The sequence below is a fragment of the Mesocricetus auratus genome, unplaced genomic scaffold, assembly GCF_017639785.1.
Source record: "Mesocricetus auratus isolate SY011 unplaced genomic scaffold, BCM_Maur_2.0 Super-Scaffold_100004, whole genome shotgun sequence".
Lineage (NCBI taxonomy): Eukaryota > Metazoa > Chordata > Mammalia > Rodentia > Cricetidae > Mesocricetus > Mesocricetus auratus.
The window spans coordinates 58,877,829-58,903,489 of record NW_024429189.1 but is presented as its reverse complement, the minus strand read 5'-3'; the positions used below and the strand labels follow the sequence as shown (position 1 = coordinate 58,903,489).

At 46.4% G+C, this 25,661-nt stretch overlaps 1 protein-coding gene across 50 annotated transcripts in view; it reads left to right on the top strand.

The window, feature by feature from the left end:
* Positions 1-25,063, top strand: part of Madd (MAP kinase activating death domain) — a 45,132-nt gene extending 20,069 nt beyond the window's left edge. For 6 of the 50 annotated variants that reach the window (XM_040745785.1, XM_040745776.1, XM_040745763.1 and 3 more), the window contains 20 exons: positions 164-350; positions 446-596; positions 845-1,051; positions 2,690-2,743; positions 3,703-3,803; positions 5,279-5,362; positions 5,630-5,788; positions 8,386-8,488; positions 8,943-9,005; positions 9,253-9,373; positions 9,478-9,583; positions 11,052-11,162; positions 15,759-15,866; positions 19,101-19,265; positions 19,513-19,585; positions 19,703-19,809; positions 21,710-21,718; positions 21,903-21,972; positions 23,746-23,792; positions 24,096-25,063. In XM_040745785.1, the coding sequence (XP_040601719.1) occupies positions 164-350; positions 446-596; positions 845-1,051; positions 2,690-2,743; positions 3,703-3,803; positions 5,279-5,362; positions 5,630-5,788; positions 8,386-8,488; positions 8,943-9,005; positions 9,253-9,373; positions 9,478-9,583; positions 11,052-11,162; positions 15,759-15,866; positions 19,101-19,265; positions 19,513-19,585; positions 19,703-19,809; positions 21,710-21,718; positions 21,903-21,972; positions 23,746-23,792; positions 24,096-24,200 (2,131 nt within the window). In that variant the 3' untranslated portion in view covers positions 24,201-25,063. The remainder of the gene's footprint in view (positions 1-163; positions 351-445; positions 597-844; positions 1,052-2,689; positions 2,744-3,702; positions 3,804-5,278; positions 5,363-5,629; positions 5,789-8,385; positions 8,489-8,942; positions 9,006-9,252; positions 9,374-9,477; positions 9,584-11,051; positions 11,163-15,758; positions 15,867-19,100; positions 19,266-19,512; positions 19,586-19,702; positions 19,810-21,709; positions 21,719-21,902; positions 21,973-23,745; positions 23,793-24,095) is intronic. The other 44 variants (XM_040745788.1, XM_040745779.1, XM_040745768.1 and 41 more) reach the window with 16 other exon arrangements.
* Positions 25,064-25,661: the final 598 nt, after the last annotated feature.

The window sequence follows — 25,661 nt, the reverse complement described above, 5'->3', positions numbered from 1 at the left end:
TTTTGGGAGTTGGCAAACAAGATTGTTGGGGAGACAGGAGTGTGGTGGCCATTTTGGAGACTTAGCATTATGCTTTGCCCTGGTGTAAACATCCTGTCTGGTGAAAGAAGGGATGCTGTGCCAAGGATCAGATGACCACTGAAGTGGTTTGTGGGCCCTGTAGTGAGAACCAGCAGTTCCTGAAGGAAGTGGTACACAGTGTGCTGGATGGCCAGGGAGTGGGCTGGCTCAATATGAAGAAGGTGCGCCGGCTGCTGGAGAGTGAGCAGCTCCGAGTCTTTGTACTGAGCAAGCTGAACCGAGCGGTGCAGTCGGACGACGATGCCCAGCAGGATGTTATCCAAGACGTGGTAAGTGTTTGGGCTAGGGAGTCAGAATCAACTGGGCAGAAGATCGTGGATGATAAAGGAAAGATACTAGCTCTGGGTCCTGGCTGTTGTTGCAGGAGATCAGTCGGAAGGTATACAAGGGAATGCTAGACCTCCTCAAATGCACGGTCCTTAGTCTCGAGCAGTCCTATGCCCATGCAGGTCTGGGCGGCATGGCCAGCATCTTTGGGCTTTTGGAGATTGCCCAGACCCACTACTATAGTAAAGGTAGGGATCCTACTTGTTGTCTGCTTGTCATTTTCCAGTGCCACTCGGCTTCCTGCTACTCTTTGGATTGTTTTCTGGTATGTTTGCATGTAGGAAATCTTTTCCTACCATGAAGAATAAGCTTTTCCCCCTATGTCACTAACAGTTCCACATCCCCCTCTATTCTGGCTTCTCTCCTCTCGTTTTCCTAACTTGATTCCTTTATGATGGCTCCTTTAGCCACTGTCTGTATTTGTTCCTTTCCTCAGAACCAGACAAACGGAAGAGAAGTCCAACAGAGAATGTAAATACCCCTGTTGGCAAGGACCCTGGTCTGGCTGGGCGGGGGGACCCAAAGGCTATGGCACAGCTAAGGGTCCCTCAGCTGGGTCCTCGGGCACCAAGTCCTACAGGAAAGGGTCCTAAAGAACTGGATACCAGAAGTTTAAAGGAAGAGAATTTTGTAGCATCTGTTGGTATGTATCATTGCGTTTGATATGTTAAAGTGGTCCTGGCTTCTTAAATATATTTCCTTTCTCTCAATTCATCCTGACTTTGTCTTCCCATGCTTGCTTTTTAGAGAGGGAGGAGTTTTTTGTCCATTTCCAGTAGTATTTTCTTGTACATGTCTGTCTTCCTGCTTACTCTAGCTGCCTTACCAGCATCTTTGAGTAATAATGCAAGTTTGCTTAGAGACCCTTGTGATGCAGTGTAGGGAGTCAGCTGTATTCTCTGTCCCTTTTTTATTTACATCTGAATTTCTTCACATAGAGAAGACATGTTTCTGGAAACTGTTAGGAAATTTATAGTTACATCTTTGGGAAGTAAAACTGTGACTATCTGGGTCTCTGCATCCAGCTCCCTGCCCCACCCGCCCCATCCAAACATTGTCTGGAATGTGCTCCTTTCTGGCATGTTTGGGTCCTAGGCTCCAAGGCCATAGATTTCTGAGCAGGCTCTTCTTTCTGTCTTTCCACCCCAGACTCAATTAAAAAGTTGCTGTGTCTGGTGTTTCTTCATCTGCTCTCTGGTGTCACCTCTTTGACTCACTGCTACTTGACCTTGAGTCATCTAGGCTACTTTCTTTTTGGTTCTAGGTTGCTGGTCTCTATTCTGTGCTGCTAAACTGATATTTCTTTGCCATGGTCTCTAGCCCATATCATAAGTTCTTATAGGAATGAACCAGCTCTCTTCTTAGGACATCTCCAGGTCTCTGGTTTGCAAATATTCTCCTAGAAGCAGTAGTAAAGCTTGGCTTTCTCCTGCCTCATACAATGTTCCAGAAAAAAAAATGTATGTATATATATATATATATATATATATATCTGTTGTCTTGAAAGTCTTGAATCTTCTTGAACAGGTTAATTCCCTACCAGGATCTCTATCATCTATCTAGGAAATGAAGAAATTATACTAAATAAACTCTGAAATTCCTTCCAGGAAAGAAAGAAAAAGCTATGATTGGTATTCCCTGTGCTTTGTTTGACTGAGAAGCTAGTCTTGGCCATTTTCTGTTCTGTTACTTCTACTAGAAGCATTTTTTCTAGATAGTGACTAAGACTGGGTCTCTTGGTTGAGCAGGCAGTAGTTCTGAGGGTAAGTTGGCTGATTGGTAGCAACAGGAAGATTGCTAAGTGAATAACTGATCTGGCCTCTGTCCAATCCAGTGTGTCAATTTCTCCTCATGTTTCTGAGGTTCTTTGACTGCTTGACGTGACTGTCTCTTATCTGTAGTTTGTGAGCATGGCTCCTGTTCAGCTCGTTTGGCAGTGAGATCATGGTGTGATGGGAGGCCACTGGTCTGTCTCCAGCCTGCCTGGGGTCCAGTTTCTCATACAAAAGCAAGTGGTTTCACGAAGAGTCCTTCTAGCTCAAAGACTGCAGAGTGTTTACATCAGGAATAGGATTAGAAATGTGTAATCTTCACATTGGGATGGGGGCCAAAAAGTGGATCTCTTGATTCCCCAACCCTACCCAAATAAAGGTATCTTTGTGCCTCTTAACTGCTAATACAACGTCTGATGCGGAATGAGCTGGGTGGGTGGGGTCTCTGGTTCTTTGACACGCCTCTGACTCTCTGTCTCTCTCTCCTGCTTGCATTGCATCTGGGGTAGAATTGTGGAACAAGCACCAGGAAGTGAAAAAGCAAAAGGCTTTGGAAAAACAGAGTAAGGAACGAATGCCCCTTCCTGTCCCTCAGTCTCCCATACCTGCCAACTTCCCAGGCCCAGTTGGGGCAGGCTCCCTTTGTCAGCCCCACCCCAAATTTGTTCTTGGGTGGCATTTGGAGGAAGAGTTGTAAAGACAGGACAGGGAATCTTGGGGCAGGTGGTGTGTGACTCCTAGGTGTATGGCTGGTAAGCTGCTCCTTACCCCTCCCTTCATCAGCAATCAGGTGTCTACTGTGTAAAATACCTAAACCTTGGTTTTCTGCTGCTGTGTAGCTGGTGGGGCGAACTTCTGCTGATACCTCCCTCACCTTTAGGCCTGTGGGTGCAGTTGGCAGAGATGGTTGCTGTCCCTCTGTGTTGAGTCTGTAGCTTCCCAGCTCTCTCTAGTGGCTTGCCTAGGCACACATTCTTGCTTTCTGTTCTTCTGTCCTTCTGCCATACCGTTTAGGGTGGGTGAGTTAAAATCAGAGCTTTTTGTTTTTATTTATTTATTTTTGTCTCAAATATAGTTGGGGTGGGGTGGGGGAAGGCAGTACCCAGAGAAACAGTGTTTCTTTCTTTTGCCCTAACCTTTTCTGGCCTCTTTGGACACCTTGGTCAGGAATCACTGAGCATCCTGGGAACACTTTAATAGTGTCAGGCACAGTGGGACTCTGACTTTGGATGCCATGGACTGGGGTTTGTTTGTGGGATGTTCTGTGTTAGGATGATTTGCTCTGGATTTTCTCAGGTTGAGAAGATGGTGTCAGAGACCCGGGCCAGAACTAATGTACTACTTGGTTTTTAAGGCTTCTGGGACTTCCTCTAGTGGGTCCCAGTGCTGGGGAGGGGCAGCCCCTGGGAAGTGACTGGGATGTGATGAACAGGTCTGCAGCATGCTCTGCTGCTGTCCCACTCCCTTCACCAGCCTGCCCCAAGCTTCTGTGTGCTGAATAACAGGCGTCTTCCCTACTCAGGACCGGAGGTAATCAAGCCTGGCTTTGACCTTGGTGAGACAGAGGAGAAAAAGTCCCAGATGAGCGCAGACAGTGGTGTGAGCCTGACATCTGCTTCCCAGGTTTGTGACAGCCGCCCTGAGAACTGTCAGAACTAAATTACTATTTCAGATACATATACTATCTGTGTGTGTGTGTGTGTGTGTGTGTGTGTGTGTGTGACAACCGTCCTGAGAACTGTCAGGACTAAATTACTATTTCAGATACATATGCTATCTCTGTGTGTGTGACAGCCGTCCTGAGAATTGTCAGGACTAAACTACTATCTCAGATACATATATACTATCCCAAGTGTGTGTGTGTGTGTGTGTGTGTGTGTGAGAGAGAGAGAGAGAGAGAGAGAGAGAGAGAGAGAGAGAGAGAGAGAGAGAGAGAGAGAGAGAGAGAGAGAGAGACAGCCGTTCTGAGAACTGTCAGGACTAAATTACTATTTCAGATACATATGCTATCTCTGTGTGTGTGAAAGCCGTCCTGAGAATTGTCAGGACTAAACTACTATCTCAGATACATATATACTATCCCAAGTGTGTGTGTGTGTGTGTGAGAGAGAGAGAGAGAGAGAGAGAGAGAGAGAGAGAGAGAGATAGAGAGCTGTCCTGAGAACTGTCAGGACTAAACTACTATCTCAGATACATATATACTGTCCCAAGTGTGCGTGACAGCCGTTCTGAGAACTGTCAGGACTAAATTACTATTTCAGATACATATACTATCTGTGTGTGTGTGTGTTTGTGTGAGACAGCCATCCTGAGAATTGTCAGGACTAAACTACTATCTCATATACATATATACTATCCCAGGTTTGTGATAGCCTTCCTGAGAACTGTCAGGACTAAATTACTGTCTCAAATACATATACTATCTCAAGTGTGTGTGTGTGTGTGTGTGTGTGTGTGTGTGTGTGTTAGCAGTGGGAATTAAATTCAGGGTATACATTCTAGGTAAAGATGACCATTAAGTTATACCATTAACCCTCAAAATACTTCTTACAGTTAACAAGAAGAAAACAATCTTAAATATAACCAGTAATAGGGAATAATTAAATAAATATAATAGAGTCGTGGAATGTAATACTATCAATTGTGTTTTCAAAAATTTATCAACACAGTATGATTAAATATACATATATACATATTATGAAATACATACGTATATATGAAATACATATATGGGGGTATCATACTGTGTAGCCTTGGCTGCCTAGAACTCGCTCTGTAGACCAGGCTGTCCTTGAACTCACAGATCTGCCTGCCTCTGCCTCCTGAGTGCTAGAATTAAAGGTGTATGCTACTCTGCCAAATTTCAATTTAGTTTTTAAAAAGTATATCTAGAAAAGGCTAAAAGACTAACAGGAAATATACTAAAAGTAGAGGTTAATTTGGGTAGTAGATTTATGTCTTATTCCTATCTCCTTATTTTCTTTTGTTTCCACATGAGTATGTATTTACTTAATGTGTTATTTCATTGTGTAAGTTACATTCCAGCTAAGAAAAGACCTTTCTACAAGCAATATAGGTGTCCCCTTGTTTTATTTCAGAGGATGGATCAGGAATCTGTCATTGGTGTGAGTCCAGCTGTTATGATCCGAAGCTCGAGTCAGGATTCTGAAGTTAGCACCGTGGTAGGGGTACCACATTGGCTTCTTTGTGGGTGGGGTGTGGCTCTCTCTTTGCAGGGCTCTTTCCCTTTGGAGGCTGTTTGTTCTTAGTCTCAGGCCAGCTTGAGTCTCATAGGTGTGTGCACAGAATGTCACTCATCTAATAAAGAAGAGTTTGGGGAAGCTGTTGGACATACCTGAAAATGATTATTTTTATGTAGTATAGGATCCTAACTGGCATTGGGAGTCCGTCTCTAGGGACTGTCCCTTACTACTGTTTGTCTTTTCCAGGTGAGTAATAGTTCTGGAGAGACCCTTGGAGCAGATAGCGACCTCAGCAGCAATGCAGGTGATGGGCCAGGAGGAGAAGGCAGTGCTCACTTGACAAGTTCTCGGGCTACACTGTCTGACAGTGAAATTGAAACCAATTCTGCCACAAGTACCATCTTTGTAAGCTTTATTTACTAACAGAAGACTGTTTCTGTAATGGGAAAGGAAGGTGGTTTAGTGTAGAGTGAAGAGTCAGGAGACAATGAGAAGAAAGTGGTGCTGGAGCTGTGATTCGGTGGTAGAACCCTGCTGAGCATGTGCATGGCACTGCAGAAGAAAGGGAGGGACTCGCCATAGTCACCCAGCGAGGCTTGCTGCAGCTGTGATGACTCCCCCCCACACAACCCAGACTGGCCTTGAGCCTATGATCCTTCTGCTTCAGTTTCCCAAGTGTGGGATTGCAAGTGTGTGCCCCACACCCACATGAAACAAATCACTCAGTTCCTATCTCACCGCTCTGCTTTGCAGCAAACACCTGCTCTTTAGACAGAGCTATCTACTCTGATACATATGCCACTTTTTAAGATGACAGTGGATATCCTCCACAACAGCTTTTCCGTCCTTTTGTCTATAGAGGAAAGTGGAGGATACACTCTAAAGGAAGTCATACCCCCACCCCCACTGGTGCTTATTTGTGTCTCTAGGTCCTTCAATATGTCTGTGCCAAGTAGAGCCAATGGAGGCCGAGATAGAGTTAAGAGTTAGCAGGGTCACTCAAGTTATGGAGTTTAACTCTCTGAGCCTAAGGAGACTAGTTTTTTTTTGTTTGTTTGGTTTTTTTTTTGGATTTTACGAGACAGGGTTTCTCTGTATTGTTTCGGAGGCTATCGGTCCAGCCCGGCCTCAAACTCGCAGAGATCCACCTGCCTCTGCCTCCCAAGTGCTGGGATTAAAGGCGTGCGCCACCACCGCCCGGCACAGAGACTGTTTTAATAAGAGTGTTTAAAGATCCTTTAAAAAAAAAAGTGTTTAAAAGATCCTTCCAAGCCAGGCAGTGGTGGTGCACGCCTTTAGTCCCAGCACTCAGGAGGCAGAGGCAGGCGAATCTCTGTGAGTTTGAGACCAGCCTGGTCTACAGAGCTAGTTCCAGGACAGCCTCCAAAGCCACAGAGAAACCCTGTCTTGAAAAACCAAAAAAAAAAAAAGATTCTTCCAGCTGGATGTGGTAGCTCATGGCTCATGCCTGTGATCCTCCTCCTCGAGGGGAGGTAGAAGGATCTTAAGTGTGAGGCTAGCCTGCTACATGGTAAGATCCTGTCAAAAAATGGGTGGGGCCTGGAAGATGGTAAAGGCTCTTACCTGAGTTCCATCCTTGGAACTTCATGGTAAAAAGAGAAAACCAACTCCTAAAACGTGTTCTCTGGCCTACACATGCATGCCATGGCAAATCTGTAAATCCCCTCCTCAGCCACACATGTGAAAATTAGTAAGTGTTACTTTAAAAGTCTTTTAAATCCATTTAGGGCTGGAGAGATGACACAACAGTTAAGAGCACTGGCTGCTTTTCCAGAGGACCTAGGTTCAATTCCCAACACCACATGGCAGCTCACAACTGTCTGTAACCTCCATTCCAAGGGATCCAATGCCCTCATTAATACATATATGCAGGCAAAACACCAATGCAAATAAGATAAAAATAAATCATGAAAAAGTTAAATCTTTTGAAAAATTCCTTAATTGTGCTTTGATTTTGGATGTTAAAACAAATATGAGTGTCACTCTGGTGGGGTGCTGGTCACTTTGGTGGGGTGCTGGTCAGTCACTCTGGGGGGTGAAGGTCACTGTGGGCCACTTTTTCTAGTCCTTCCTACCACACAGCCTTACCTGTCCTGTGCTGGTGAACAAGGGGGGTTTGTACAATTGAGGTGAGAAAGGTTACTTAAATTTCTTGGCTCAACAAAGGCTTTTCTTGTTTGATTTGTGTGTGTATAATGTAGAAAGTAATGGAAGGAGACTCCTGATATTCACTTGGGCCATCATGTACTCAGGCACTTGCACATATGCACACATTAAATAAATAAACAAGTTAGCAGGGCTGGAGAGATGGCTCAGTGGTTAAGAACACTAACTGCTCTTTCAGGGGACTCAAGTTCAATTCCCAATGGCAGCTCACAACTGTCTCTAACTCTAGTTCCAGGGGACCTGACACCCATGGCGAAACACCAATGCACATAAAATGAAAATATTTATGAAGAAAAACAAGTTAGTTAATTTAATCATTTCTCCAGTTCTGTGAGGTAGATATTATAATGTTCCTATATAGACAAGGAAAATGATCCTTAGGAACTAAAAAATAAATAGTAGGGATCTGAACCTTGGTCATTCTGACTTCAAACTCTGCATTCTTTCTAAAGTGCCATGCTACTACAAAAACTTTACCTTGTTTTGTGGGGTGAGGGTATAAGACAGGATCCCAGGCTGACCTCAAACTTGCTATAAAGGACCTACTGATCCTCCTTTCCTGCCTCCCACAAGATGGATTAGAGGCAGGCACAGCTCTAATAAAGGGAATAAAGGGAAGTCACAACGAGGTCTTCATTTCTTGCTTTAGGAAGTAGTAACAGGGATTATCGGGATGACTTTTAGCCAAACACAGTATCAGAGACAAGGGTGATTGTGTTGTTAGTGGATGATGTCTACTTAGTGTGTGAGCCTTTCAGTGAGGTACCTGGTTTACTTTGTCTCTATCTGGCATCTGACCTGCCTTGTCTTTCTAGGGTAAAGCCCATAGCTTGAAGCCAAAGGAGAAGCTGGCTGGCAGTCCAGTTCGCTCTTCCGAAGACGTAAGCCAGCGAGTCTATCTCTATGAGGGACTACTAGGTAAGAAATAGACTGGCAAGGCCCCTTGCATTAGAAGAAAGCTGGGCTCAGCCATGGGAGAGGGTAGCACTGAACAGCAGCTGCTTGGCTTTCTGCTGATATAAATTCTGCCCTCAGATAGCATTTCAAACTTCTTTTTAATATTTATTTATTTCATGGGGTGGCATGTGCTGTGCACACATGTGGTGGTCAGAGGACTTGTGGGTTCTTTCCTTCCTCCTCCCCCCATGTGGACTCTAGGGATTGAACTCAGGCTTGACAGCAAGCACCTTTACCTACTAAGCCATCTCACCAGTCCAAATAGCATTTTAAAATCTGAACCAAGGAATCTGTGGGATAAGCAGGGGCTGAAAACTTGGTGAAACTGGGTTTTGGTATTAATCAACAGGCTATGTCTTTCTGTCTCATTTCTTTCCTCTTGCTACCATGTCCCTTCCTGCTTACAAATTGGCAGGAAGGGACAAAGGATCGATGTGGGACCAGTTAGAGGATGCTGCTATGGAGACCTTTTCTATAAGTAACTGCTTTTCTTTGTGTGATGTGTTCATTCTTCCTGCTTGGGAAGGGCTGAGCCTCGCTTGGAGGCCTCTGGGGTTGGTGGCAAAATATATTAGATCTGGGAGAAAGGTTTGGTTTCCATTGCCCTGGAATTTAGAATGACCTTGTTTTATCTGGGGCTTACTATCTTTTCATTTGGCAACTATATTCTTTAAATGTTAAATAAGCCATGCCTCCCACCCAAGAAATAACATTATTCTACACAGGCAAAGAGCGTTCTACTTTATGGGACCAAATGCAATTCTGGGAAGATGCATTCTTAGATGCTGTGATGTTGGAAAGAGAAGGGATGGGTATGGACCAGGGCCCTCAGGAAATGATCGACAGGTACGGGACTTAGGAAAGATATGAAAATATCCCTCTTTAGTTCTTTCCACTGTGTTTTGTGGTCTCCCACCTGAGTTGTAACTTGTGCCTCGTCTTCTGCTTAGGTACCTGTCCCTAGGAGAACATGACCGGAAGCGCCTGGAGGATGATGAAGATCGTTTACTGGCCACGCTGTTGCACAACCTCATATCCTATATGCTACTGATGAAGGTAATGTGGATTTTGCTTATGTCAAGCTGTCACTGATGCCAGAAGGGCAAGACTTGTTGCCTAAATTCTGGAACAGTTGGAAACTGTCAAAGTATCTGACTGGGTCTCTCTTCCTAACTAAAGTCCAAGGCCTCTCTGCCAGCTTACCCAGTGTCCATTTAACTGAAGCTGCCAGACTTTTGTTAATGACTGTTACAGAGGTAATGGATTATCACTTGGTACTTGTCTACTTTCAATTTTATGTGTGCTCTCTTGGCTAAGTTGTTTTAGGATACAGTAGAACTCCCCTTAGAATACAACTGATTGAATTCATTTTTTCCAGTGTATATTATAAAAACTTCAGGAGCTCAGAATTTATTTTCAGTGTCAGCCTGTTGTCATGAATAATTTTCTATCGCTGGAAAAAGCTGCCTAATAAGACATATTATTCATGCCAGTAAATAAGGCCCTTGGGAAATAGAGGCAGGAGGATCAGGAATTCAAGGCCAGCCTTTGCTGTAAGTTCAAGACCAAATAAAATTACTTAAAATCTTGTCAAAAAGAAAATATATCCACTATTACAAAATAATGATAAATCCTAGTTTGAGTTGTCTATGTTTCATGTCTTTAGCTGTGGAAAAATGTATTACCAATCAGAAGAGTTTGCTGAAAGAGAATGGTTTGGGTTGGTGGTGGCAGGAAATAAGAGCCTCCCTGAGTTTCTCCTTGTCTCCCTAGCTCTGACTGTGAAGGGATCCATTGCCCAAATATGGAGATGGTGCTTAAGCTTTTTGACTTGATTGGTCTTGTGTCTTAGTTAAGTTTCTGTTGCTGTTCTAAGCATGAGGGCCAAAAGCAACATGGGCACAAAAAGCCTTTGTGTGTGTGTGTGTGTGTGTGTGTGTGTGTGTGTGTGTGTGTGTGTGTGTGTGTGTGTGTGTGTTTTGGTTTTTTGAGAGAGTGTTTGGGTAGCTCTGGCTGCCCTGGAACTTGTTGTGTAAACCAGGCTGGCCTGGAACTTAGAAATCAACCTGTCTCTGCCTTCCAAGTGCTGGGATTAAAGGCGTGGCCACCACCTCCCAGCTCAGCCTGCTTTCTTATACATCCCAGGACGAATGCCCAGGGGGGGCACTGCCAACAGTGTGCTGGGTTCCTCACATCAGTCATTAATTTAAAAATGCCCCTCAGGCTTATCTACAGGCCAGTCTTATGGAGACATTTTCTCAGTTGAGAGTCCCTCTTCCCAGGTATCTCCAGCTCATGTCAAATTGACAAAACCTAACCAGCATTTCTTGTGTTATAAGGTTTCTTCTATGCTTGAATTCCACAGGACAGAATACACAATTGAAAAAGTTTCGTCGTAGTCAGTGATACAGTTTTTCAGAATTCCATCTCTCAGATAGATATGCGGAAATAAGACTTTTTTTGTGTCTGCCTCAGTTGGGAAGAGAGCAGATCATTTATTAAGACCCCTGTCTTGGCTTTCCAGGTGAACAAGAATGACATCAGGAAGAAAGTCCGGCGCCTAATGGGAAAGTCCCACATTGGTCTTGTATACAGCCAGCAAATCAATGAGGTGCTTGATCAGCTGACCAATCTGGTGAGCATATCAGACCATCCCTTGGGCCTCTTCTGTTCTGCTTGTCATCCTTCCCTATTTCGGAGTTTCCACATGGAACACTGCTTGCCATGTCACTATGCAGTCCAGGTAATCCCTGGCTTTGAGAGTGGGGCAGAAGGCCAGGTGAGGTTTTAGCCTTCTGTTCAGTGTTGGGACTCTCAGGACTCCAGCTACCATAGTATCATGGTTTCCACATAAGGTCTGTGGATGTCTGGGCATCTACCAGATGAAATCTGTTCTCATCACAACACTAAAATGCATCTTTACAAAACAACAACAAACAACAGGGTTTTTCTGTGTAACAGCTCTGGCTGTCCTAGAACTCGATCTGTACACCAGGCTGGCCTTGAACTCACAGAGATCCGCCTGCCTCTGCCTCTGCCACCTGAGCACTGAGATTAAAGGTATGTGCCACCAACGCCCAGCTAAAATGCCTCTCTTAACTGGTTAATATTTGTACCAGAACTGCAAAAGTAGTCCTGTACAGACTGTTGGCACACTACTATCATGACTAAACTGTGTGAGTCCTACCCTCACATCCATGCATTTTTTTTTTTTTTTTTTTTTTTGGTTTTTATGAGACAGGGTTTCTCTGTATTGTTTTGGAGGCTGTCGGTCCAGCCTGGCCTCGAACTCACAGAGATCCGCCTGCCTCTGCCTCCCGAGTGCTGGGATTAAAGGCGTGTGCCACCACTGCCCGGCCTCACATCCATGCATTTTACTTCTTTAAAAATACAGTTTTATAAACTCGGCATGGGGGCTGGAGAGATGGCTCAGAGGTTAAGAGCACTGACTGCTCTTCCAGAGGTCCTGAGTTCAATTACCGGCAACCACATGGTGGCTTACAACCATCTACAATTCAATCTGGTGCCCTCTTCTGGCAGAACACTGTATATGTAATAAATAAATAAATCTTAAAAAAAACAAAAAAAAACAAAACTCGGCATGGTGGTGCATGCCCTTGATCCCAGCACTCAGAAGGCAGAGGCAGATGAATCTCTGAGTCCGAGGCCAGCTTGGTCTACAGAACAAGTTCTAGGGCAGCCAGGACTGCACAGAGGAACCCTGACTCTGAGGGGTGGGGAAAAAAGACAGTTTTGAGTTGATAATGTGGCTTAGTAGGTAAAGGCACTGGCTGCTAAACCTGGCAACCTAAGCTTGATCCCTGGGACCCACGTGGTAGAAGGAGGGAACCGTCTCCTGCAAGCTGTCCTCTGATGTCACATGAACTTCATGGCACACACATGCCCTCCCCCCACACACCTACTCACACACCCACACCTACACACAAAATGATCGAATGAATTAATAAGTAAATAAAATGTAATTTAAAGGCTAAAGAGTTGGGTCAGTGGTTAAGAGCTCTTGTTTTCTTCCAGAAAACCTGGGTCCAATTCCCAATGCCCACATGGTAGCTCACAACTGTAACTCCAGTTCTAGAGGACTTAGTACCCACCCTCATCTGACCTCCAAGAGCACCAGTCATGTAACAATGCACATAAATACTAACACACATTAAATAATAAAATCCAAAAAAATTAAAATAAATAACATCAGTTTCATGCTGAATACCAGCAATCCTATTACTCAGATTGATTTATTTATTTTAGCCTGAAACTGTGTTTTACAATTTTGAAAAATTTTTATTATTTTATGTATCTAATCTGGCTATGGATGTCTGTGCAACATGTGTGTTCCTGGTACCCAAGGAGTACAGAAGAGTGTGTCAGATCCCCTGGAATTGGAGTTACAGTTGGTTGTTAGCCATCATGTGGGTGATGGAATTCAAACCCCAGTCCTCTGAAGAATAGCCAGTACTCTTAGCTGCTGAGCTATCTCTCTGGGCCCTGAAACTGACTTTTTAAAACTGACTTTTTAGTTGGGTGGTCGTGACACATGCCTTTAATCCCAGCACAAGACACATATGTGTGCCCATGTATACATGCAGGCAAAACACTCATACACATAAAATTAAAATAAAATAATAAAAATTGAAAAGCCACTTTCACTTATGAATGCCCTTGACAAAGCAATGAAAAACATTGCATTTATTAAATGTTAACCATCGCTTATATGTCTTTTTAATAGCCTCTGTAATGAAATGGGATGTGTACATAAAGCATTTCTGCTGCAAACCCAGTGTGTTGGCTTTTGTGAGGAAAAGCAGTCTGTGACAGGTGAAAAGCTAGCTCGGTCCATGAAGCATCATTTCCTCTATGACTATCAGATTGAGTTGGCAAACCTTTTTTCTAAAAGCAATACGGTGAACCAGTTCTTTGAAGATGAACAGTTGACAATGTGTGTTGTCAATGATAAGAGCAAATTTTTAAGTAAAAATGAGAATTCTGGAAAAACTGTTTTTTTGGTGTGAAACTTTCCTTTTTTTTAAAAAAAACAGAGTTTCACTATATACTTCTGGCTAGCCTCAGAGTCACAGATATCCACCCACTTTTGTCTCCCAAGTAGTGAGATTAAAGGTATATACCCCTATGCCTGGCCAGCTTTCTAATATTTTAAGGCTTTTCTAATGAGTTGATGATGTAATGAATGTGATTTTTAAATATGATATAATGAGGTACTAATATTTGGTTAGTATCTTTCCAATATACTATATGATGTTACAAATACAAATAAGGGTAAAAGTTACATCAAAAACAAAAATGTGCCAGGTGTTGGTGGTGCACGCCTTTAATCCCAGCACTTGGGAGTCAGAGGCAGGCGGATCTCTGTGAGTTCGAGGCCAGCCTGATCTACAGAGTGAGTTCCAGGACAGCCTCCAAAACAATACAGAGAAAGCCTGTCTCGAAAAACCAAAAACATTGCAGCTCTAATAAACTGCCACTTCTCAGCTGCCACTGATAATGCTGCTAACCCCAGTGCTCAGGAGGCAGAGGACAGTTGCAGTGAGTTTGAGGCCAGCCTGGTGTAGAGATCAAGTTCTAGGTCAGCAAGGCATAGCAGCAAAGACTACACCTGCTTACCTGAAGAGGCCTTTAGAAATCGTCTTTTTCCAATGCCCACCTGCAAAGTCACATTTTCTTTATGTTCCTTAGCTAAGCCACACACTCAGTATCTTGAGAGCGAAGCAGGTATGATAATTTAGCTGTTCTCTCTGTCTCCTTATTGACAAAGCATCTCAGTAAGTAGCAGCTCTGACTGTCCTAGAGCTTGCTATATAGACCAGGCTGGCCTCAAACTCACAGAGATCCTCCTGCCTCTATTTCCCGAGTGCTGGGGTTAAAGGTGTGTGCCATCACACTCAGCTACATTTATTTTTTTAGACAAAGATGACTCTTTTTAATTGGATTTTTATTTGTTTGTGTGCATGTGTGTTAGAGGACAAGCCGCTGAGTTCTCTACTACTATGTGGATGCCAGAGGCCAAAACCAGGTTGCCACGCTCCTTTGCCTGCTGAACTATCTTGCCAACTCTTATTTTATTTCATTTTGTTCTATTTTATTTTTGAGACAGGTCTCACTATGTAGCACTGGTTGGCCTAGAACTCTGTGTGTAGACCAGGCCTGCCTCTGCCTCCCAAGTGCTGGTATTAAAGGCATGCACCACCACCACTCAGCTGATCTTAAACTTCTGATCCTCTGGTCCCTGCTCTCAATGCAGAGATGACAGTGTACACCAGGGTCAGCTCCTCCATGTTTATTGCTCCTTCCTTTTTCTCTTTAATGGTGTTTTTAATGTAGCCCAGGCTGGCCTCCAACTTGTGATCTCCCTGCCTCAGCCTCTTGAGTGTGTGGCACCACGCCCAGCCCAAGAATGAAACTTTCTTCTAAACCAAATATTAAGGAGATTTGCAAATCATTATTGCTGTTATTAGGATAAATATATATATATATTTTTTTTGTTTTTTCGAGACAGGGTTTCTCTGTGGCTTTGGAGGCTGTCCTGGAACTCGCTCTGTAGACCAGGCTGGTCTCAGACTCACAGAGATCCACCTGCTTCTGCCTCCCCGAGTGCTGAGATTAAAGAAATCTAGCCAGCCACTGCCTGACTAAACCAAATTATTTTTAAATGAATTAACGAAGTTTAAAATGTTATTACTGTTTCTAGAATAGTGGGTATAACTATAACTCACATAAACAGATGTTCTTTGAGGTCTTCAAATTTTTGTTTGTTTGTTTTTCAAGACAAGGTTTCTCTGTGCAACAGCCCTGGATGTCCTGGAACTCACTTTGTAGACAAGGCTGGCCTCAAACTTACTGAGATCTTCAATTTTGAAGAGACATAGGGACCCTGACTCCAAAAAGTCCTTGGGCCTTCCCTATGGCCATTGGCTAGCAGATAGATTGTACTAAGTGCTGGGCATGGTAGCCCACGCCTTTAATCCCATCACTCCTGAGGCAGAGGCAGACAGATCTCTGAGTTTGAGGCCAGCCTGGTTTACAGAGTGAGTTCCAGGACAGGCAGGGCTATACAGAGAAACCCTGCCTGGGGTGGCGGGGTGTGAGGGGATTGTGCTAAGGAAACTGTTAGGAATTTAATTGCTAAGTGAGGCATTTTTATTCAGATCTGTGTGTAAGGGCAGCTTCTGAATTTCTCTAAGCATCTCTTTTCCCTCAGAGTGGACGTGATCTCTCCATCCGGTCCAGTGGCAGCCGGCACATGAAGAAGCAGACGTTTGTGGTACATGCAGGGACAGACACAAATGGAGACATCTTTTTCATGGAAGTGAGTTCTAGTTTCATGTTGGAGAGCCAGAAGAATATTTCAAAGACACAGGAAGCTTCTAGACCAATGAATGCTAGATTTTGTTTCCTACTTATCATTTATCCTCACAATCCATTTATCATTAATTTATCAAGTTATTATGCAAATAATTAAATAACTAGATGGTTCTTCACCATTTCTTTTATCAATATTGGATGTGTGACATAATTGCATTGTCCATGAATCAGAACACTAGAAAATGATATACTTGGGTGGTGTCTGGCATGTATTCTAATCCCCACTTCCATTGTTTTCTACTGTCCTAATCCTTTCATTCTACAAGTAATTGTTGTCTCCTTTGCATCCTCCAGGAGATTGTAGGCAGGTAAGCAGTAAGATGTGAACATAGCCAGGTGGTGGTGGTGGTGGTGGTGGCGCAAGCCTTTAATCCCAGCACTCAGGAGGCAGAGGCAGGCGGATCTCATTGAATTGGAGGCCAGCCTGTCTACAGAGTGAGTTCCAGGACAGCCAGGACTATTACACAGAGAAACCCTGTCTCAAAACAAAACAAAACAAAAGATGTAGACATAAATTATTATTTTCCCCTTTCTCATGGAAAGGTAGTAGATCAGTGTACACTAGAATATATTGGTCTGGGTTATAGTAGTGTGATTTTACCTTGTTTTTTCACTCAGTATTTCCAGATACTTCTTTATGATAGGATAAAAAGAACTTTTTTGTCTTTTCTTTCTTTCCTTTTTAAAAACTTTTACATTTATTTATATGTGTGTGTCACAGCATGTGTGTGGAGGTCACAGGACAGTTTACATAAGTTGGTTTTCTCATCCCACCGTATGGACTTGGTCTCAGACTCAGATTCAGGTCTGCAGCCTTGGTGGCAAACCTCTTCTTTTCTTTTCTTTTCTTTTCTTTTCTTGCCTTGCCTTGCCATGCCTTCTCCTTCCTTCCTTCCTTCTTTCCTTCCTTCCTTCCTTCCTTCCTTCCTTTCTTCTTTCCTTCCTTCCTTTCTTCCTTCCTTTCTTTTTGAAACAGTGTTTTACAGTATAGCCATAGCTGACCTGGGACTCACTGTGTAGACCAGGCTAGCCTCAAACTCACAGAGATCCAACTTCCTCTGCCTCCTGAGTGCTGGGATTAAAGATGTGCACCCCCATGCCCAGCTTTGATAGTTATTATTCTCAAGCATGTTCTAACATAGATTCCACCCATCAGCAGTTATTTTGCTGGAGAAATTCAGTTTCTGCCTATAGGGCATCTAGACTCTGATGATCACATCTCCTTGAACACTGACACATTTCTCAATTATTTGTATTTCTCATAAACTATTAGCCCAGTAGAGATGCTTAATTTCAGATTCAATGTTTTGGCCAGGATATCTTCTAAATATGTATTTACTACTGTGGCTTCATAGGTTCATTTCTCTGTGTTTATAGGGTTCATTTGTATCCCCTTTTAAGTGCATGGGGGTGTTTATGACACAGGGTCTCACCCTAGCTGGGCTGTGTGACGTTTCCATGTTAGCCCTCAGCTCTGAGAAACAGCTAGCCAAGTTCTGATGTTCTGTGGGGATATATTGCTTCCTTCTCAGCCACGCTGCCATATGCACTCCTGCTTCAGAACAGGGGGCCGTGTGTTCCTCCTGCACTTCTGACTCGGGCACCTGTGTAGGCGATGTCGCCCTTTGCTACAATAAAGACTTAGAAGGAGTACATGCCCAGTTTGGAAGAATGGTGTTTCTGGTCCTGTATATGAGATAACCAGAAAAAGAGTGGTCAGGAACAGAGAAGAGAGGCCTTGGATGGAGAAAGATTCAAAAAGCATCAATATGTTAACAATAATTATATATAGTAATTTATTTATTATTTGTGTGTGAATGTATGTGCTACCACATGTGCATGGATAACTATGGAGTTGGTTCTCTCTTGTCCCGTGTTTATGTGGGATTGGGGGATCAAACTCAAGTCTCTGTGTTTGCTCAGCAAGCACTGTTACTTGCTGAGCTATCTCACTGCTAATTATTGGATTTTTGTGTCATAACCAGATTGTCACAGTAGCTAACTGGGTGCTTTCTGTGTGCAAGTGCTCTATTGCTGAGCTATGTCCCCAGATCTGTACCTGGCTTCTGATGCACATGAACAACTTTATGCATATTGTGCTAGGCATAGTGGTGCACTCCTTTAAACCCATCACTTGGAAGGCACAGGCAGGATGAGCTCTGTGAGTTTGCAGCCAGCTTGGTCTGTATATAGCAAGTTCCAGGATAGTCAGGAGTATATAGAGTGAGCCACTATCTCAAAAAACAAAACAAAAAGGAAATTTATGGATTTTTTTGTTTGTTTTTTCGAGACAGGGTTTCTCTGTATTGTTTTGGAGGCTGTCCTGGAACTCGCTCTGTAGACCAGGCTGGCCTCGAACTCACAGAGATCCACCTGCCTCTGCCTCCTGAGTGCTGGGATTAAAGGCATATGCCACCACCACCCTGCTATGGATGTTATTACACTTTTAATGTAGTTATTACTGTCAGCGGGCCCCTCCTTAGCCGTGAGAAGATATCAACAGAAGAGCTGGCTCAACATGATGTAACTAAGTATGGCAGAGCTAGGATCTCAACCCTAGCAGTATGACCTTAGACCTGCTCTTACCCAGCATGCCACAGTGTCTCTACAATAACTGAAACTATCTGGCTGAGTTCACCTGGAGGGGACTGTTGAACAAGAAAAGTATAGGAAGGGGACCTTGCTTCTTAGCATTTATCATTCTATATTCAGTAATTTTTATGTAATAACCATTGTTCTTGTATCACTTATATAATTATAAAAGCATTTTATAGGAGTAGAGAAGAGCTAAGGGTAGAAAATTTACTGGCTCCAACTTTTTCTCCTTGGTTAAGCCTGCCCTGTGTTTGATATCAGAACTGATTTCTCCACATGATTATAAGGTGGAGGCAGGAGATCCACTTGGGATCTTTGGTCTAGAAAGCAAGTATGAGGTGGCACAGTCTGATTTGGACAATGTGCCTGTTTGTACACAGGCTTCTTTCAAGAATCCATTTCTGTCAGTAATACTTCTAACAGCCAGTGTGTCCAGTGGGGACCCTGAGTATTGGGCAGAGGATATAAACTAGGGCTGCTCCTAGGGTCAGTCATGCCCTCTTCTCCCTGTGGGACACGTGTAGTGTGGCCTGGGGTGGGAAACACTGACAGAGCCCCTGATCTATGCTCTGCATCTCTCCAGGTGTGCGATGACTGTGTGGTGTTACGTAGTAACATTGGGACAGTGTATGAGCGTTGGTGGTATGAGAAGCTCATCAACATGACCTACTGTCCCAAGACCAAGGTCTTGTGTTTGTGGCGTAGGAACGGCTCTGAGACCCAGCTCAACAAGTTCTATACTAAAAAGGTACTCGGGTCTCTGTTTGAGCTGGGGGTTGGACAGGCATTTAGGACTAAGTGCAGAGTTTCTCACTGGAAAGTTAAAAATCCAAAACCCACACCTACAGCCTCTCTTTGGCTTCCAGCTCTCTTGTGGAATAACTTATGCTGGCCCTGAGTCCTGGCATTGCCCTTAGCCTCTGATAGTGGTAACCTAGGGAACACAGAGCCCTGAAAGGGCTCCTATTACAGGCTATCCCCTCCCTGTGCTACAGTGTCGGGAGCTATACTACTGCGTGAAGGACAGCATGGAGCGTGCAGCCGCCCGGCAGCAGAGCATCAAGCCCGGTGAGGAGCTGCCCGCCCCCACAGAGCCCTCCTCCCGGCTACAGAGACCTGCTTACGAGGTTGGGCTGTGGGACTCCCCACCTCACCAGCTAGCTGACACCTCCCTCCTTACCACAGGGCCTGAACTAGGTGGTGAGTTCCCTGTGCAGGACATGAAGACTGGAGAGGGTGGCTTGCTTCAAGTCACCCTGGAAGGGATCAATCTCAAGTTCATGCACAACCAGGTAGGCACAAGCAGCAGCACGAGGCCTCCTGGCCCTGGTGTTTTGCCTATAATAAGATCAGTTTCCAGGCTCTTGGTGCTCTCCCAGTGAGCAAGAGCGAGAGCAGAGCCTTGGGCCAGAGAGAGGTGAATGGCTGGAGCAAGAGAGAAACCAAAGGGGAGGGCGCAGTAACCTCGGTGAGACCACCAGGCTCTGAGCAGATGCAGCAGGGAGCCTGTGTTGAGAACTGGGAAAGAGAGTGAGGCTTGCTGGCTGTGCTGCCCAGCCACTGCTCACACAGTGTGAGTGGGAGCGTCTCACTCGGCCCCTCTTGCGTGTCTCTGCCTTCCTGTACGCCCAGGGTGTGCTTTGCTTGGTGGTTTGCTTTGAGAGTCTAGAGTGGCTGATCTGTGTACTTCTAGTGTGCCTGACCCCTGTGTGTCTGTATGTGTGTGTGTCTGTCTGCCTGTCCTCTCAAAGTATGGGTGTTTGCCTTTTCCTTCTGCTGACTCTTGTCCTTTCTCTCCCTCTGGGTGTCCCTCCTCTGCCCTGCCCCACAGGCCTCCTGCCCTCCCTTTGATGGGGGAGTGCTGCTTCAGGACCCTTCTTTACTGTGATTCCACCCTAGGAGCTGACGTCTTTTTCCTCTTGGTCTTTTAACACAGTGCTACTTTTTCTCTCAGTGGACTTTCCTTAAGCTAATTCCCTCTGAGGCCAGCGCATCATCCCAGGTCCGTTCCCGGCTCTGACTCCTCCCTCACATAAGTGCCTTTCCTCCCCTCCCCTCGTGTCCCCAAGGCTCTGAACTAGGTCCCAATATTGATATCCTGAAGCCCCTGGCCAAGCAAGCAACAGAAACTCAGGGGAGGCGGATATCTGACTTCGATGTGGCTTTGTCCTTCCTTGCCAGTTTAGCTGGGAAGTTTAGATACATTACGAAATAACTAAGTGATTGCCCAGATATCTGTCATGTTCTTCTATTAGTATATTTCCAATCTGGGACCTAGTGTGGCAGGATATCCATGAAGATCTGAGGGGTCGTGCCTTTGTCCTTTTTGGACCATGAAGGTGTTGGAGAGGTGGCCTCTGATCTCCTTTCAAGGCTGCCCCCTCCCAGGGAAAGATGGACTCTTAGACACCCAGACACCCTGCCCACCTCCTTGTCCAGCTCTGTGTTCCCCATCCCAGGCCTTTCGCATTAACAATTCCACACCGTATCCAAACTGCCCTGCACCGGAAGGCTTGGCTCCTAAAAGTAGCATCCTACAGAGAGTAATAGTGAAGGCTGACTTACATCTGACTCCATGGTCTGAATTGATAATGGAGCACTGGCTTGTGGCTTGACCCAGCTTCTGTCATACAGCCTGCAGTTGGGATGGACAAAGCTTTGGCTCTCACAGCGTGGTTATGCAACTTGGAATAACAGATGGGAAAAGCACAGACTTGGAGTCAGAATGTCCTTGGATCTGAGGCCCAGCTTTATTCATGAACAATGAAATGTTCTGATCCTATTTCTTTCCCATCTGTAAGATGGAGACAATGCTTTAGACTGTACGAGGTAGATACAATTTTGTAAAATGCCAAGTCAGTGCTTAGCACATGATAGCTGTTATTAATGTTACTGCAAACTTCTTGGGAGGTCCTGGATCCCGTGTCAAGGAAGATAAGATCACCTCCCACCCTAAGGACAGTCTGAGGGGAGCTTTGCACCCGTGCCAGCCCTCTGCGCCGGAGGAGGATGTATGGAAGGGTAGCGACATGATGGGCTGAGTCAGAGACCCCTGGGCACCGTGTCCTATGGGTGCTGCCCTAGGCAGAGGGCATGGGTGGGCATCCCAGGCCAGCGGAGGAGCCTTTGGGTTGGGTTTGACCATTAAAACTAATGCCTTCATTTCTCTCCCATGCTTTCTCCTCCGGCCAGGAGCGGAAGGTACTTGCCCTTTCTGCTTTCTTCGCTTCTTAGCGCTTTCGACTGTGTGTGTGTGGATTCTTATGTCCTCCCTTTGGGAACTAGGTTTCCTTGGGGGGCATGGGGCTGTAGCTGGGAGAGTGGGCTCTATGGGGCAGGGGTGGAGCCTTTGGGCCTTACGCCCCCCTCCCTCCCTCTCTTGCAGGTTTTCATAGAGCTGAATCACATTAAAAAGTGCAATACAGTTCGAGGCGTCTTTGTCCTGGAAGAATTTGGTAATTACACTATTTTGCTCTTAGGTCTGGACTCACATGGCAGTAACTCAAACCTTGGAGCTCCAGAGGAGGGACTAGTGGGGACAAAAGCCTCTGCAGAGAGGGCAGGAGGAGCGAGAGTGACAGGGAAGAAAGAGCCCTGTGAAGACAGAAGGGAAGGATGAAGACAGGATAGCCAGTGGTCCTGAAGAGCAGGGAGCCTTGGACAGGTTACCAGCCTAGGACTGGTACTGATTAGTGCCCTTTCCTGGTTTGATCAGCCAGTGGTCAGAAAGTTCTGGGGCAGAGCAGACTGGGGACCCTCAAGCTCTGTTGTGTCCATGTTGCCTGCCGCCATGTCTCTAGCACCCCAACAGTGTCCACCCAGCCTCCTTGGCGCCACTCTGGGTCCCACCTGGTCTCTGTTCTGGAGGAGAGCATGAGGCATCACAGGCAGACTCAGCTGAGGCCAGAGAAGCCTGGTGGGCCTCAGAGGCAGAAGGGGCAGGAGTGTCTGGGAGCGGGAGCCAGCCCCAGCAGCACTCAGGGATGGTGTGGGGTCTCCCCCGGGCTTTGAGCTCCTGCTGTGTGTGCTGCACTCTTTTGTGCCCCTCACCGCTGCTATGAAAACCTTCGTTCTCCAGCAGGTAAAGTGACCTCGGCTCGGCTCGTGCTGCCTTTCCCCAGGCCCCAGCCTCGGACCCTGCAGTGGGTGGGTGGGCTCCTTTCAGCCAACCTAGCTGCTTCCACGGCCGGTGGTCTCCCCTCCTCTCCCACTCTTCCTCCCCAGAGCCCCTCCCCCTTGTGCTGGCTCACTGTTCTGAGTTCTCTTCACTGTGCTCCCTTCTCTCTTTTGCCAGAGAGATACTTGGGGAACTCTTCCAGCTCAGGAGAATGATCTGGGGCTTCTTGCTCTGCCTTTGATGAGTGTATTTCATGCTAACACTGGGTTCCGGGGATTCTACCTCCCAGGGTCAGAAGAAGGTGTGGCCAACTCTCATTCTGCGTTTTCTGCCCCCGCCCCGGGGGATGCCATGCCCTCCTCCCAGTCTCACTGATGGCTGAACCTGGGGGACCCTACTCCTTCCTCTGGCCGGGCACAGTCCCTGCATGGCTGGGATGGGGTCCGAATCTTGCATTCTGGGCTGTGGACATGTGTGTATTTGCCTGACGCTCCCCCTACCTCCACCTGGGTGCCGTCCTCGCCTGTCTCTCCTCTCAGTGCGTCTGCTCCAGAGCCCTCTGACGCTCTCCCTCACACGGGCAGACCCAAGACCCTCCTACCTCACAGGGAAGGACACCTCCAAGTCAATGATGGGTTTAATATTCTGCTACCTCATACAATCTTATGACCCTCTGTGTGGGGGTTGTGGGAGGGAATATTTATCACGACTAGATTTGTGTGCTCTGGTGACAAGGATGAGTCCCTGAGCTCTCAGCAAGGTGAGGCACAGGCTAGAGACCACTCTCCTCCCTACTGCAACTCCTCACAAGCCCTGGACAGTGGCTGTAACTGGGCTGGAGAATGGCCAGCTCTCCACCTCGGGCACCAAAGAAGTGTGTAGATCCCAGCTGTTAAGTAAAGAGCCACGACAGACTCCAGATGTCTCTTTGTAGAGTCTGCCTCTGGCTGGACAGGGCAGCCTCTGCTTGTCATAGCCGAAGCCATTGCAGCTACTGTGAGGGGACACAGGGAAGGGGAGCCCGGTACTGGGCGCTGCCACCTGGGGGAATATGGCGCTGTTGCTCTTAGTTTTGAACTTTCTGTTTTGTCTCTTGCCCGTCCGGTTTTAGTTCCTGAAATTAAAGAAGTGGTGAGCCACAAGTACAAGACCCCAATGGTGAGTGCGCGTCAGCCACAACAGGCCGGAGTGCAGAGGGCCCCGGGAAGTCGCACGGGAGGGGTGGGCCTCATGGGGGATTGGTCTAGAGCCGCTGGCTCAGCTCCATGAAATACATCCTTCATCCTGTGAGATGTACTTGTGCTGACTCCTCTCCCATGAGAGAAGCTTCCAAAGACGTGCTTGAGGCTCACTCAGCCCAGAGGCCTGTGCTAGTGTTAGGGCAGGCCTTGCACTCTGGGCTGAGCCTCCACCCATGCCGGTGTGGGAGTCTCAGTGTGGCTGATCTTCTGTTCCCTATAGGCCCACGAGATCTGCTACTCTGTGTTGTGTCTCTTCTCGTATGTGGCTGCAGTTCGTAGCAGCGAAGAAGACCTCCGGGCCCCACCTCGGCCTGTCTCTAGCTGATAGAGAGGGTCACACAGCTGGCCCAGCCCAGGGGTCACCCTCACCTCTTGCTGCTCTTCTGCGCCAAAGCTGCTGTGACAGAGAAGGGGATGGTGTGTGTGTGTTCTCTGCAAGTTCCTCCCCACGGTTTAGCTGGTTTCATTTTATGTCTGAATGTGTCTTTGTGTGTGTGTCTGTCACGGGGCTAAGCTGGTCCCATTACCTTCTCTTCCTCTAATAGCAGACAAACCTCCTAGCCCCTCAGGGCTCCAGAAAGTGTGTCTGTGGGGCCACTGTGAGCCCACCACTGAGTGTCCTTGAGACGCCTGCACTGTGGTTCCTTGTCCTTGTCCTTACTCCCTCCAGTCTAGGGCTCTCTTCCCCATCCTCTGTGACCTGACAGCTCCACTCTGGGAAATGAGAGATACTCGGGGCCAGCCTTCCTGGCTGAGTGCTGGGCAGGAGGAGGAAAGGCGGGTTCAAGGGAAGCTGGAGTAAGCTGCTTCCTCACACAATTCCTGAACTGGCTGCAGGCCATGCTGCTGCCTGCCCCAACTCCAGCGGTGAAATAGTGTTCCCGAGGGGCTGCCATGCGCTCAGTTGGGATTTTTACAGCGATCTTCCTGGTCTTTGGCATGAGATGACAGAGGGGTGAGGGTGATGGTCTTCCAGCGACCACCAGCTACTCCGCCTAAGAGCCAGGGAAGGGTGGGTCACAGCCAAATTGAGTCCAGCATGTGTGCCTGTCTGTAGGCAGTGTCTCCTGGCTTCAGTGCCAGGAGGAAGATATGGACTGGACAGGAGATGAATGTAAATATTTCAGCTCTGCATTATTTATAGACAATGTACAGCTGTGTGACGTGAAATAAATGTCCTGAACTCTTGTGCTCTCTGGCTGCCTTGCATTAAATGATGCCTCCTCTCAGCTCAGGTCTGAGGAAGGCTGTTCCTAGCTCACCTGCATCCAGACTCTGGCATCCTGAGGACCTGCTCCAGCCTCCTCCTTTCTGGGATTCCTGGGGTGCCAGGGAGGGACTTCTACCACACCGGGGTTGTAAAGGGTTGGGTGCTCAGGCCACTGGGGGGGAGGTGAGTTGGGCATCCATGCCTGAACAGCCTAATAAAGAAGCCACAGAAAAATGCAGGTGCTGCTCCACATTCCCTGTACAGGTGTGAACAGGTGTGAACAGGTGTGAGCGGGTGTGTACAGGTGTGAGCGGGTGTGAGCGGGTGTGTACAGGTGTGAACGGTGTGTGTACCAGTGTGAACAGGTTCTGATGTGACCTGGGCCTCCCATAGGGCCTGCGGTCAGGACTCTGTCTATGCTCTAGGCCAAGCGTGTGTCTTATGTTGAGTAGAACTCAAAGTAGTAGTTCAGGTCCAACCTTCATGTGCTGTCTATACCATGGGAAACCCTGATACTCTGTGGGCAGATACCCACCACACCACCATGATACTTCCGAGACCTGTTAGCTACCAGAT